The 13,093-nt window shown below is 40.8% G+C and overlaps 1 protein-coding gene across 1 annotated transcript; it reads left to right on the top strand.

Annotated features, from left to right (window-relative positions):
• The first annotated feature begins 8,337 nt into the window (after positions 1-8,337).
• Positions 8,338-12,304, top strand: nr4a2 (nuclear receptor subfamily 4 group A member 2). The gene is made up of 8 exons (XM_022740862.1): positions 8,338-8,369; positions 8,873-8,974; positions 9,152-10,023; positions 10,489-10,618; positions 10,814-10,977; positions 11,394-11,596; positions 11,756-11,934; positions 12,048-12,304. Exons 3-8 carry the CDS (start codon positions 9,154-9,156, stop codon positions 12,302-12,304), a joined length of 1,803 nt encoding a protein of 600 aa, XP_022596583.1. The 5' UTR covers positions 8,338-8,369; positions 8,873-8,974; positions 9,152-9,153.
• Positions 12,305-13,093: the final 789 nt, after the last annotated feature.

Below are 13,093 nucleotides of genomic sequence, written 5' to 3'. Positions count from 1 at the left end.
ACTCGTCTTAAACAATACACAGACAAAGGAGGACACGTAGGCGTCATTCTACCTATTACTGAGCGATAATTTCATGAATTAATTCACAATATGATAACAACAGAGGTCTGCTAAGTTGTAAGATTTCTTTAAAACAACTTTGGGAAATTCCAGGCAGGCAGTCATTCAAGGCAAACATGTCACTGCTTCCCACGAATGAAAAATGAACATGGGAGGGTAAATAAAGCAATATGACCAGAGGGACCAGGAATTCTGCGGATAAGTGTCAGCTGCGGAGAAAAAATGAAGCATTTACCTGTTTGTAATCCAATTTCATGATGGCTTTCTGTAGATATCGGACTCCTCCGTGAATGAGCTTGGTGCTGCGGCTGCTGGTGCCTGATGAGAAATTGTCTCCCTGCACGGGGGCAGTTTTGAGATCTGACAATGGGAACCAAGGAAACACATCAACATTTGGATACTTATTGTCCCAAATCTTTAGAATGGATCAAGATACTATTCACATATGCACAACCTTCCACTGTAATATTCATGACCAGAACAATATTGTGAGGCCATACATATTCCATTGGTTAAAAACAACAATCATTTCCACCAGTATGACAGCATGAGTATCAAAAAGGAAGTGCATGTTTAGAAAACACACTTAAAGAAACTAAACCAAAAAAAAAAAAAAAAGATCTAGAAAACATCAGTTTTCTTCATCACATATTTAATAAATGTATTTGAGAGGAATGATATGACTTTCATAGCTTTTTTAACACTGAAATTGCTCTTTACTTTGCCTATTAGAAGCTTCTTTGCTGTCCCAGATGGTCTGTAAATCCCAGTTTTGAAAAGAAGAAAGGAAGAATAACTGAGGATTAGAAGAAAGGGTTTGAAAACCCCCTCTACACCACCATTAGACAACTCGAGTAAATAAAGGGGCAAAACACATTTAAGAAGCCTCCAACCAGCAGCATAGATAATTGATTTGGTATGTAATGGTAACCACAAGAGGATGCTCTCCCTCATTGGAGGAGAATAAAAGAGTTATCAGTTATTTTTTTTGTTTTGGTGATTGGACTAAAGCCCATAGACTTGTTAAGGAGAGAAATCCTCCCAGTTCAAACATTCTGCTGCTCTAGACTTACAGATGAAGCCCCAGAGAGAGAGCTTGGAAGCAGCTCCATCACAATGGCAAGGAGGTTATGCAACATCAGGATGGAGAATGCATATTTGTTGTTGCAAGCAAGGACTGAACAAGAGTCTGCCATGAAAAATCCTCTCAAAAAACTGTTCACAAAAAAAAAACGATGGCGCTTGTGTTGTAATTTATCAGTTTGTTTGCTCATGAAACCTTGATACATTCAATTTACATAGAAAACAATGATTTTTAGTCATAATTAATTTTAAAAAATCAAAGTAGTGGCTTAAAAAATAAAGCCAACCTTATTCTCTATTTTTCTTATTGTCAACAAATGACAACCATGTCACCTACCATGTCTTTCACAGTCCACTGAGGCCAAGACTATTCACTCCTACTGAAGATGCAAGTCAGGTCACGAGTATACAGCTTCATTTAAAAATGCTAGTTTCTTTAAACAACTCTAGTTTTAATAAACATCACACTGCATTTGTTGGGGACTATTTTCAGTGGCGGATTAACATACTTGTGGAGTTGACTCAAAATATACTACAGTGCCCATGTTTATCATAATGAAGGAACTTGTTCCCCACTGTGTGTGGTTCATTTATGTGGTCTTATGAGTTTTTGGACAAGAATGGTTTTGGGATTGGGAAGTGTATCTATAAAGGGGCTGATAAGACAGTTGCTACTGTCCATTCACAATCTCTATATAAGATGGCAAAGTCTGCAGTTTAAATCAAAAAGAGTCTTTCTTAGTACAAATATGAGGTTGTACTAAATACCATTAGGAGCACTGAACTTCAGCTTTTTTGCTTTAACCAGTGGACAAAAGCAACTTACCGCCTGTGAGTGCATCGAAGTATGACCCGACTCAGTGGCTCCTCCTCCAACAATGAACCCATCAAACTCCTGAGAGCTCCATAAGGCCACTGCCTGAGCTTGTCTGGGTGGGAACTCATCCATGTAGACCGTTGTTACCTGTTCAGCTGCCTCCGCACATGCAATACACAGACCTATAGCATCCATGCAAAAGAAAACCAGTCATCCATTTCATTGTCATATGACTCCAGGGGACAGTACATATTAATAAATGTGTTTCATTATTATGCATATGTCTTTATATTCCTCATGATGGATTTAGGAAAAAAGAAGCCATGCATTTTCTGTGACAAAGCTGTCAGACACCATCAAGCAATAAAAACAATATATCACATGCTTGTTTATATTCCACACCCAATAACATTTCAAAATATTGTCTTTCTAGATTAATCACGAAATCTGCATGTGGCACACAGACGAACGGTATCGAGACATGTTAACAAGCAGAGTTGACTAATTGCAAGACTTGTAGTTAGTAAAGAAGATGATGGCACAGGATTATCTAAAATAAGCAAAGCAGAAAAAGACAAATGACACCCATTATCAAATTCAGTGCGGCTGTTTGTCATGTGCACATTACGGAGGCACCATACAATCTACCTTCTCAAAGAAAGAAGAGGGAATAGTGAACAGGATGTAGCGTAACTAAAATTACTTCCTAAGTTGTTCCTTATTATTTTGTCCCATTCATGGTTAAGGATCCATATAATGAAACTAAGTTACAAATATAATCTATATCAATAGGCTTAGTCTAATTTTCAATGCTGATTAGGTAGGATTAAATCAGATTAATATGAAAAATATTACCCTGCTTTCTAAATATTTATTTAACACACACAATCTGAGGACTCCTAATTATATCATTACTTTAACAACATAGCAGGTCACTGATGATTTGTCTGCAACATAGAGAATCTCACATGATTTCTCCTGCATTTTGCCAGTTGAATTTGGCTATAAAAAAAGCCTCCTCTAGCAGTGACAGCAGTTTCTATTACCTCCTTGTAGAATGCCATGCCTCCTACTGTAATGTGCAGATACTGCTCAGCTGGTGATCAACAGGAAAAAAGAAGAAAAAGAACAGCAAGGATTGCAGTGTCCATCGCTGAAACAAACTGCATTGTGTGGCAATTCAGTTGCGTTCAGAATATATGCATTGTAGTTTTTCTTAGTTACTTTCCACCACCACATTCCCTTTATAAAGGCCTGCAAACTTTGGGAACTAAGTATATCTACTCACGTACTGTATTTAAGTACAAATTTAAGGTATTTTACTGCAGAACAAGCACTTTAATTATTCAAATACATTGTGCTGATACGTTAGTACTTTTCCTCATGTAGGATTTTGAATGAAGGACTTACTTTTAATGGAAACATGACTAACGCTGTGCTTAGGAAATTCACTTTGTCAAACACAATGTGACCATCTCAGTTCTGCCTCTTCCACTGGTCTAGAACCAGGTCTACCTCTTTACACCACAGCTCAAATGGTGCACTGCACTAAACTGGAGCCACGAGGAGAAAAAAATCCCCCCATCCAGCCGCTTTGAGGAGAAAGCTTTGCAGCTTAGGCAAAGCTTCATCCAATTCCCTCATTATCCATTCTAGGACACTTTAGTGGGGCCGAAATGGAGTTGCAGAAAATTCCACTACAAAAAGAAATCTGCCACAGTGTGCCCACTATCAGTGAACAGGCTTGTGCCTGTGTTAGCTGCACAATCTACTCACACCTCAAACGACTTCGAAAAGAGACAAACTGTATGATATATCATTAGAGAGCACAAGCACATTCCTGTCTAACTAAAAATAATTAAATAATCCAAACCTGTTACTTTTTAAAGTAATCAATACATTTTACTAGTGATCTTTTAAAAGCCCACTAGCCAGTGGCAATGACAGGGTGTGGATGAGTCCTTACGGTCCACATTCATAACGATTACAAAGAGATTCACTTTACCCTATTTAGAGTCCTCTCAGCCTTTTATAATTCAGATATGTTATTAATCAAAGAGATTGACAAAGAAACTAATGGTTTGTCTGATTTTCACTGAGGCACAATCCAGCCAGCAATTGATTGTGGCACCAAGGACACCTGCAGCTTCAGAATACATTTTCACTTTCAAGAGGAGAGAAAAAAAACAGCACCACGAGGAAATATTGCCCCACCACATGAATATGCAGGAACTTGATACCAGCAGTGTCATTGCTAATGTTGCTGCCAATTACAGAGCATGTCATGACACTGTGATTCATGAATATTCATCGTTGACTGATATAGACAGCAGCAGTATGCAGAGGCCTCTATTCCCATTTTACTGTCTCATTGTGAATGGTGAACAGGTACCTCCATCATGCCATGGAGGCGCCTTCCAGCTGCAAGACAAGCTGTTCCATAAGGCATTGCTAGTTAACAGTGTGTTATATAAAGGTGTATAAAAGTGATGAAGTGCTCCCTGGCTCTAAAGAGCAGGCATTAAAGCATATTAAGTAGACATTTAAGCTTGTAAAGTGGGAATCTAGAAATGGAAAGAAGACACTGAGCAAAGGGATGCCTTCAGGGTTGGACTGTTCAATTCTCAGAAAGTTTGATACCTGCTGGTGCTTAGAAATGAAATGAGGTTTGTGGGAGCAGATTTTGCAAACTACTTAGGCTACAATTTAAGGAGGATGGAACAACTGCCAGCTAGTTTTTAATCCAGTTTCAGGAAAAAAAAGTCTAAATTAAACTAATAAAACTAATGTAAAGCTATGTGTGGACCAATGATTTTAAACACACAGTATGTAATTTTTCTACCACTAGGAGTCTCTTAATCAATACAATAACAAAACACTTCACCATCACCAAACTCAGTGTGTTTGGTGATGGTGAAGTAGCTAGGATTATGAGAGGAGGATGACACAGGATGTCTCTGAGGGGCTGCGAGCCGAAGTGGTGATAACATTTGCTAAGTTTGTTTCTCTGATAACTTCAGATCCAGATGCCTGATAGCTAAAATCCTTCATCTGGTTAAAATATATAGTTAAAAACAACCAAGATTGAAAAGGTGTATGCTAAAAATGTGGGTTAAAGCTGCATAAAATTTTTTTAAAAAAAAGTTCTATTTTGACCACAAAGGGGATATGATGCAAACGAAACAAACCGCTACCCTGCTTAAAATCAGAATTTCTCTGAGTTTGAAAATTGCTTGAAACATTTTGGATAATGTAAATAGCCGACTCAACTAAATATACTGTATATGTCTAGTCATTTTTAATGCAGAAAAGTTACATACTATAACTTTAAAAGAAGTGCAAAGTCTTTTATTAAACACGTTTTCTCAGTTTTCTCAAGTATTTTCATAATTTTGTCACGTAACGTGCTTTAATACAATACTTCCATCATCTGCAACTTTACACCGTACATCTACACCACTACATTACTTCTTATTTTATCACTGGGAATGACCTGATCTAGTGTTGCTCCACTACCATGAAAACTCATCACAGCAATGTGATTATAAGGTAAATACACAAAACATACCAGTTAACCATATAGAAGGTTTAAAAGTTAGGATGCAGCTGCCATGTGTCAAAGGGCTGCAGTTGCATCATGGGTAGGCACATGATGTAATCTTATAATTGACATAATGGTCATATCTCTTTGTATCCAGATGAAACAGAAAAATGGACCATTTCATGAGAGGCAGAGTCTAAGTGATGTTGACGGAGGCCTACAATCTATGGATCACTTGCATACTGGAGGCTAGTGACATATAGTGCTGACGTAGGCAAGACTTACGCGGTGCTGCAGTGACGAAAAAAGAAAACATCTGGACTGCCCAAGTTACTTTTGCAGAGATGCTAATAATAACATCTGGAGGCAAATTAGAAAATGAACGGTTCATGGTGGACAACCCCTTTCACTGTGATGCTCTCACCCTGGCTCATCTGAACTGTAGCTGCGATCCATGAACATCCCTGTGACCTTGAGATGACGACAGTGTCTTATCCATTAATAAAGTGCATTTCCTGCAGATTCCCGGATTGTGGCTTCCTGAAGAGACATTAATAACACAGGGATGTGACGGTCTGTAAGCCAATTTAAAAAGATGCCACCTCTCTCTCTCTCCCTCTGTCTGTCTGTCTGTCTGTCTCTCTCTCTCTCACACACACACACACAGGCGCACGGTCGCGCTCCCACACACCACGACTGGTAATGTCAGTAAACATTTCCTCAGACAAAGTTAAAAATATTAGCTGAGGAAATAACTTGTGTGTGATTAAAACTAACTCCTCACTTTCAAATGACTGTCAATTAATTGTGCATATAAATGGGAAGTTAATTATTCTCCAGTAAAATGGCCAATTAAACTGCTAATTGTGTTTTCATTTTAATTCTAAATGGTAAACGGATAACGGTAAATACGCGCAGTGTGACCATGCAGCGCCCTGGCAGCACTGTTTTCAGACAAAATAGTTTGAATTTGTTATGCAGACGTGCGTCATATACACTCTTAAGTGTGGTCGGTAGATTTCAGCACACGTGCAAAGCGCCCTGTGAAAGATGCAGGTGAAAGGTGCTACAATTAGCAGCGATCATGAAAGGGGGGTGGGAGGGCAATTACAAGTTATCAAAAAACTTTTACAAGAATATTTCGCTTCTGGATATTCACAGTGCAGTGAATCCTACCACATGGCCCACCTGAAAACGACTGGGCGGGACCACACAGCCTTAATGGGGTTAGGTTAATTAAAAGGTTAATTGTGAGGATCAGGAGCTGTTTGATGTATGGCTGGTGAACAATAGTGTCCTCTAGAGGTGAGTGCAACCATGATATACAGTCCCCCACCCCCTCCTTACACACTCTGTCCTTGTGTGCTCTGAGTGCAGGGCAGTGAAGAAAAAAAAAAAACTGCTCCGAGACTGATGGCTGTTCTGTGGTTCTTATAATAAAACATCAGTCCTGTAGAAATAACACAGGGCTCTGGTTTCTGTGTGATTCTGGCCGCTGTTTTACGCATGTGGGGCCACATCTCCACACATGTAGTTGGTATACGCTCTCTCCTTTGGCTTGCTGCCCAGGCCAATATGCATTTAGAAAAATTTAGGCCGACGTGATTGGCTACAAGGTGTTGGTGTAAGATTAACGCTGAGATCAGTAATTCCATCGCTGCAGAACAATAAAGCCAGCAGATTATTTTGGCGACTGCGTCAACTTGAGCGTTTTCTGCGTCATTCTCCATTCTGCCCGCTCCTATCACGTTTCCCTTCTCTGGGGACTAAATTGGTTCCCCCATGACAACTGGCTACAGGCCCACTAATTATCCCCCCTTCCTCCTCCAGCAGCTCACATACACTACCAGCTCTATGAATAGGCAGGCCACCCCGCAGACCCCACCCCATCTGAGGTCTAAATTTGGAACACAATTGAAATACAGAAATCCTGTCAGAAGATAACGAAGAATAATATTGACCCCCGCTTCATTAGGCCTATTTCATACAAGTGCAGTGAGTCTGGCATATCAGCCTCATTGTGACATAGCCAGCTAAGCCTAGATGTGCCAATGTATACACTGAATTTTACAGTAAAATACCCACAGTCAGGGAATAAATTAACTCAAAGCCGGTAAGTAGAAATGTTTCTACCTGAGGCACCTGTTATAAAAATATATTCCAAAATGCACCTGGGTGGGACAAGATTACTACATGTTGGCTGCTGCAACCTATAGCAGTCATTGTATCAGAGAAAGGTCCCATGTGCTGATATAGTGGGGAAAACAAATGTGATGACAACATGACATGAAGAGAAATATCCACCAGCATAAACAAAAATAACTATATGAGCAGAAGTGAGCAGTTCATTGTAACCTGCATCATTTACTTTCTAGACCTGTGATAAAATAAACACAATGAAATCACATCACAGAGATTAATGTCAGCTTAGAACAAAGTCTGACTTAAATCCCTGCAAACACAAAGGTGTCTGAACTGAGTTTAGGTGGGTTTACCCTCCACTACATCTCTGCTAATGTCCATGTGGGAAGCAACATAGAACACATACCACAAGCCAAACACACTCGCCAGAAAAATTGGGGCTTGAGAAAGTTCCCATGCGGATTGGTCCATGTCGCTGTCGACGCCGATGACGTCGCACTGCGAAACACGTGGGCCACGGTATCCAGAGCTCACATAAACAAAGCCACATTGGCCAGACTGGGTAGTCGAAGCTTGTGTCGCTGTCAGTGCGCGGAGTCACACGGTTTGCCTTGCCTGGCATTGTTGGGTACCGACGCTCATGATTTGGAGCTTTTACCGAAATTGATGAAGACCCCCTGCATGCTTATCGCATGGATTGAAAGCCACGATCCTGATGTGAAAGAGGTAAGATTCACTCATCGCTTTTCTTTTTGCAGCATAATCCGTGTCTGCGCTTCACTTGCACCGACTTCCCCGAGCTGTTTGAATCTTTTCTTTCACTCATTTTTTCCAACTTAAATAGAATTTACAACAAAACTGAGTCTGACTCGGACTGTTCACATCTGTGGAAGTGACCGATATTTCACGAGAATTTTCAACGTGCTGTTTTACCAGACAAGTTGTTCGAAATGTCCAGTGCGCGAAGTTGGTCTGTTCATCCTGAACAATTCCACACTCTATATTAACAAAAGAAAAAGAGGACTTATGTTGTTAAATATATATATGCACGTAGTTTGTCGGTATCCATTAAACATATTTACGAAATTTTCCAAAATGCTGTGCGTAATAGGAAACTGGTTATAGTTTGTGCGCAATTGTCCAGGTTGATTCTGACTTTATCTGGACATTTTTTTTCAGATATTGTTTTATTTTATCATCTAGTAAATGTCAGTTGTGTGTTTTATTAGGGGACGATCCAGAACAGAGCCGCCTTTTTGAAACCTGACACCCATACAACTCCTGACATTACCCATTTCAAGTGTCACCGAAAAACTGTCAGAAGACTTGAGGTATGATATAGAAAATTATTTACAAATCAGTGTTATTTTATTTTGAAATGACTCATTAATGTGAAGTACTGCTAATAAGTTATTTTGTTGAGAGTAAAATGACATTTAACTTTATTGACAGTTTGAACATTTACTGGAGAAATCCTGATTCTGTTTTTTTGCCGGTTTGGTTTTCAGCCATGCCCTGCGTTCAGGCTCAGTATGGATCATCACCTCAAGGAGCTAGTCCTGCTTCCCAGAGCTACAGCTACCACACCGCAGGAGAATACAGCTGCGACTTCTTAACACCTGAGTTTGTGAAGTTTAGCATGGACTTGACCAACACTGAGATCACAGCTACTACTTCTCTCCCGAGTTTCAGTACATTCATGGACAACTATAACACCAGTTACGACGTTAAACCGCCCTGTCTGTATCAGATGCCCCACTCTGGAGAGCAGTCCTCTATCAAGGTGGAGGACGTCCAGATGCACAACTACCATCAGCAGAGCCACCTGCCCCCTCAGTCAGAAGAAATGATGGCTCACTCTGGGCCTATGTACTTCAAACCCTCGTCGCCTCATGCCCCAAGTACACCAAACTTCCAAGTTCAGCCCAATCACATGTGGGAGGACCCTGGCTCCCTCCACAGTTTCCACCAGAACTATGTTGCGGCCACGTCTCATATGATAGACCAGCGCAAGAATCCGGTGTCGAGGCTTTCGCTCTTCTCCTTCAAGCAGTCCCCGCCCGGCACTCCTGTTTCCAGCTGTCAGATGCGGTTCGACGGGCCGCTGCACGTCTCCATGAACCATGACAACCCGGGCGCGCACCGCGGCCTGGACGGCCAGAGCTTTGCGGTGCCCAGCGCCATCCGGAAACAGGCTGGCCTGGCCTTCCCTCACTCGCTGCAACTCGGCCACGGGCACCAGCTGGTGGACAGCCAAGTGCCATCGCCCCCGTCCCGAGGATCTCCGTCAAACGAGGGTCTGTGTGCGGTATGTGGAGACAACGCAGCCTGCCAGCATTATGGAGTGAGAACCTGCGAGGGCTGCAAAGGATTTTTCAAGGTGGGCTCACATGACAGCAATCATGAATCAGTATTACTGTTTTCACATGAAAGATGCGCTTGTGTGCCCCTTATCCTCTGCGCACCTGTGTTAACTCCTGTCCAATTTCTTAAAAACAATAATGATGCAGAATAAACATTTAGGCTACACGCCACACTAAATATCATTAAGCTGAACATGCAGGCATGGAATAACTTTATATGACAACCCTACTTATCCACACATAGATCTCAAAGGAATAAGTCAAATATGAAAGATCACGAATGTGTATTTGCTGACACTCTATTCCCTCTTGTTGCTTCAAACAGCAGAGTCCCAAACAGGAGATGAGACAGATATTATATCGTTTTCATCTTTTCATTTTTCTTTTCACGTTGCGCAGCAATCCACAGCCAGTGTACTACATGTTTTATAACTTTTAGAAATAGGCCTACAGGGTGACATTATGTTTCTTTTTTTTCCCAGCGCACCGTCCAGAAAAATGCAAAATACGTGTGTTTAGCAAATAAAAACTGTCCTGTTGACAAACGCCGAAGAAATCGTTGCCAGTTCTGCCGTTTCCAGAAGTGCCTTGTCGTCGGAATGGTGAGAGAAGGTATGTTTAGGCCATGCATTCAATTATTTTAGACTAGTAGTTTATATTTCCATACTGATACACTGGGAAACCCCTGTGCGTAATAGAGTGTTGGAATGTTATCCTATCCATCTTTAAGCATTTACGCACCACAGCAGGGTATGTATTGGTGATATATTGTTGACTTACATGTGTCATATATTTCTCCTAACGTAGTTGTCCGAACGGATAATCTCAAAGGTCGGAGAGGACGTCTACCATCCAAACCCAAAAGTCCCCAGGAGCCTTCCCCACCCTCGCCGCCGGTGAGCCTCATAAGCGCACTTGTTAGGGCCCATGTGGACTCCAACCCCTCCATGTCTGCTTTGGACTACTCGAGAGTAAGTAAAGTACCACAATCCTAAAATTAAACATACACACACACACACACACACACACACAATACTTAAAAGGAAAAAAGGACAGTAACTATTACTTTAGTTGAAAGCAGAGAGAACAACAAGATTGACGAGCTATTTAATTTACTCCTGCTTTTAGGCAACAATTTATTGCTTTGAAAGTTTTTAATACGTCGCTGAATTCCTAACTTTGTCAGGCTTTTAATGTGGCATAGTTTTTTTTTTCCTGAGTAAATTGCAGTGAAATAGAGAACTTAATAAAAAGAAGACATGAATTTAACAGTAAAAAAATCACCCTCTCTCTCTCTTTCTCTCTCTCTTGGAAATGCGCATTTGCAATTTCACGGATTATATATTTTAAAGGACCTCATTAAGGCGCTGTTTAAATTAAATTCCAGTTCCAGGCTAACCCTGACTACCAAATGACTGGAGACAACACTCAGCACATCCAGCAGTTCTATGATCTCCTGACGGGCTCCATGGAGATCATCCGGGGCTGGGCGGAGAAGATCCCTGGCTTTTCTGATCTACCGAAGCAAGATCAAGATCTCCTCTTTGAATCCGCCTTCCTTGAACTTTTTGTCCTGCGGCTGGCGTACAGGTAAGCTGCGTAACTATTACAACAAAACAATCTGGGCTTTATCAGCTCCTCCTTCAAGCTTCATTGCTTTGTGTTTTATTAGCTGCTCAATAATTAGATGGCTCTTAAATTCCCATTTATTCCCAGGCGCAATTAATGGCATTTTCTTATTAATTGCAGGTCCAACCCAGTGGAAGGCAAACTTATTTTTTGTAATGGAGTGGTGTTACACAGGCTACAGTGCGTCCGCGGATTTGGCGAGTGGGTGGACGCTATCGTGGAGTTTTCCTCGAACTTGCAGAGCATGAACATAGACATCTCAGCTTTCTCCTGCATCGCGGCTCTGGCCATGGTAACAGGTGCGTAAAGGCGGCTGCTCCTCTGCAAACTCCGCGTTACAATGCATGCAAAACCGACAGAGCCCATGCATCGAAAAATAATTCCTCTATCTCATTTCTTTCTTATATTTCAGAACGACACGGGCTCAAGGAACCCAAAAGAGTGGAAGACCTTCAAAACAAGATAGTCAACTGCCTCAAAGATCAAGTGACATTCAATGGCGGAGGATTGAATCGTCCCAACTACTTGTCAAAACTCTTGGGAAAGCTCCCTGAACTGCGCACACTATGTACCCAAGGTCTGCAGCGTATCTTTTACCTAAAACTAGAAGATCTAGTCCCTCCGCCAGCAATAATTGACAAACTTTTCCTCGACACCTTACCTTTCTGAGTCTGACTCCATGGCGAGACCTCAAAGAACTTCCAAAAAGACTGTTTGAGTCAGACTTGACAGATTTTTAACGTCATTATTTCCGAATATTTTCCAGCTCCGTAGGCTAATAGAACAACAGTACCCTATTATGATTCATGAAAAAAAAAGATAAACAGGAGGATAAGAGACAGAACGTGTGATTGCTGTGTAGGCCTTTTAATTCTCCGATTTTTTTTTTTTTTTTTTTTGAGTGCCAAACGAGTGAATCATCGCTGGGAATTTCTCTCCAGTGGACAAATTGTCAACAGAGTTAATCCGGTTTTGCAATCACTTACTGTTTATTTAACATCGGCTCTACTGATTCAGCATACTCAGATGTAATATATCCCATTCATATTATATATATATACATGTATATATATATATAAATATGACCACACTCGCACACACCCACACACACATACACCCACACACACACACACACACACACTGTATATTATGATAGATTATGTGATGCCTCCAATGCATCGGTTTATAACGTGTACAAAGTTTGTTATAATGAAAAAGATTTAATTTTCTCTTCTTTTCTGACTCGTGCCTATGTGTTTCTGACAGGATCCCAAAAGTATCCAGAAAAGACAACGCATGTTCTAGTTTACTTTTCTTTTTTTCTTTTTCTTTTCTTTTATAGGCACTTGCTGAGGTGATGTCTATATATAATATATACCGGACACTATGTAGTCTGCTAGATTTGATACAGATTCGTAGTTATGGCACTCCTTTTATGTATAACGCATATGTGGAAAA

The sequence above is a fragment of the Seriola dumerili genome, unplaced genomic scaffold (genome assembly GCF_002260705.1).
Source record: "Seriola dumerili isolate Sdu_G_001 unplaced genomic scaffold, Sdu_1.0 BDQW01000052.1, whole genome shotgun sequence".
NCBI lineage: Eukaryota > Metazoa > Chordata > Actinopteri > Carangiformes > Carangidae > Seriola > Seriola dumerili.
This window is presented reverse-complemented; position numbering and strand designations above follow the sequence as displayed.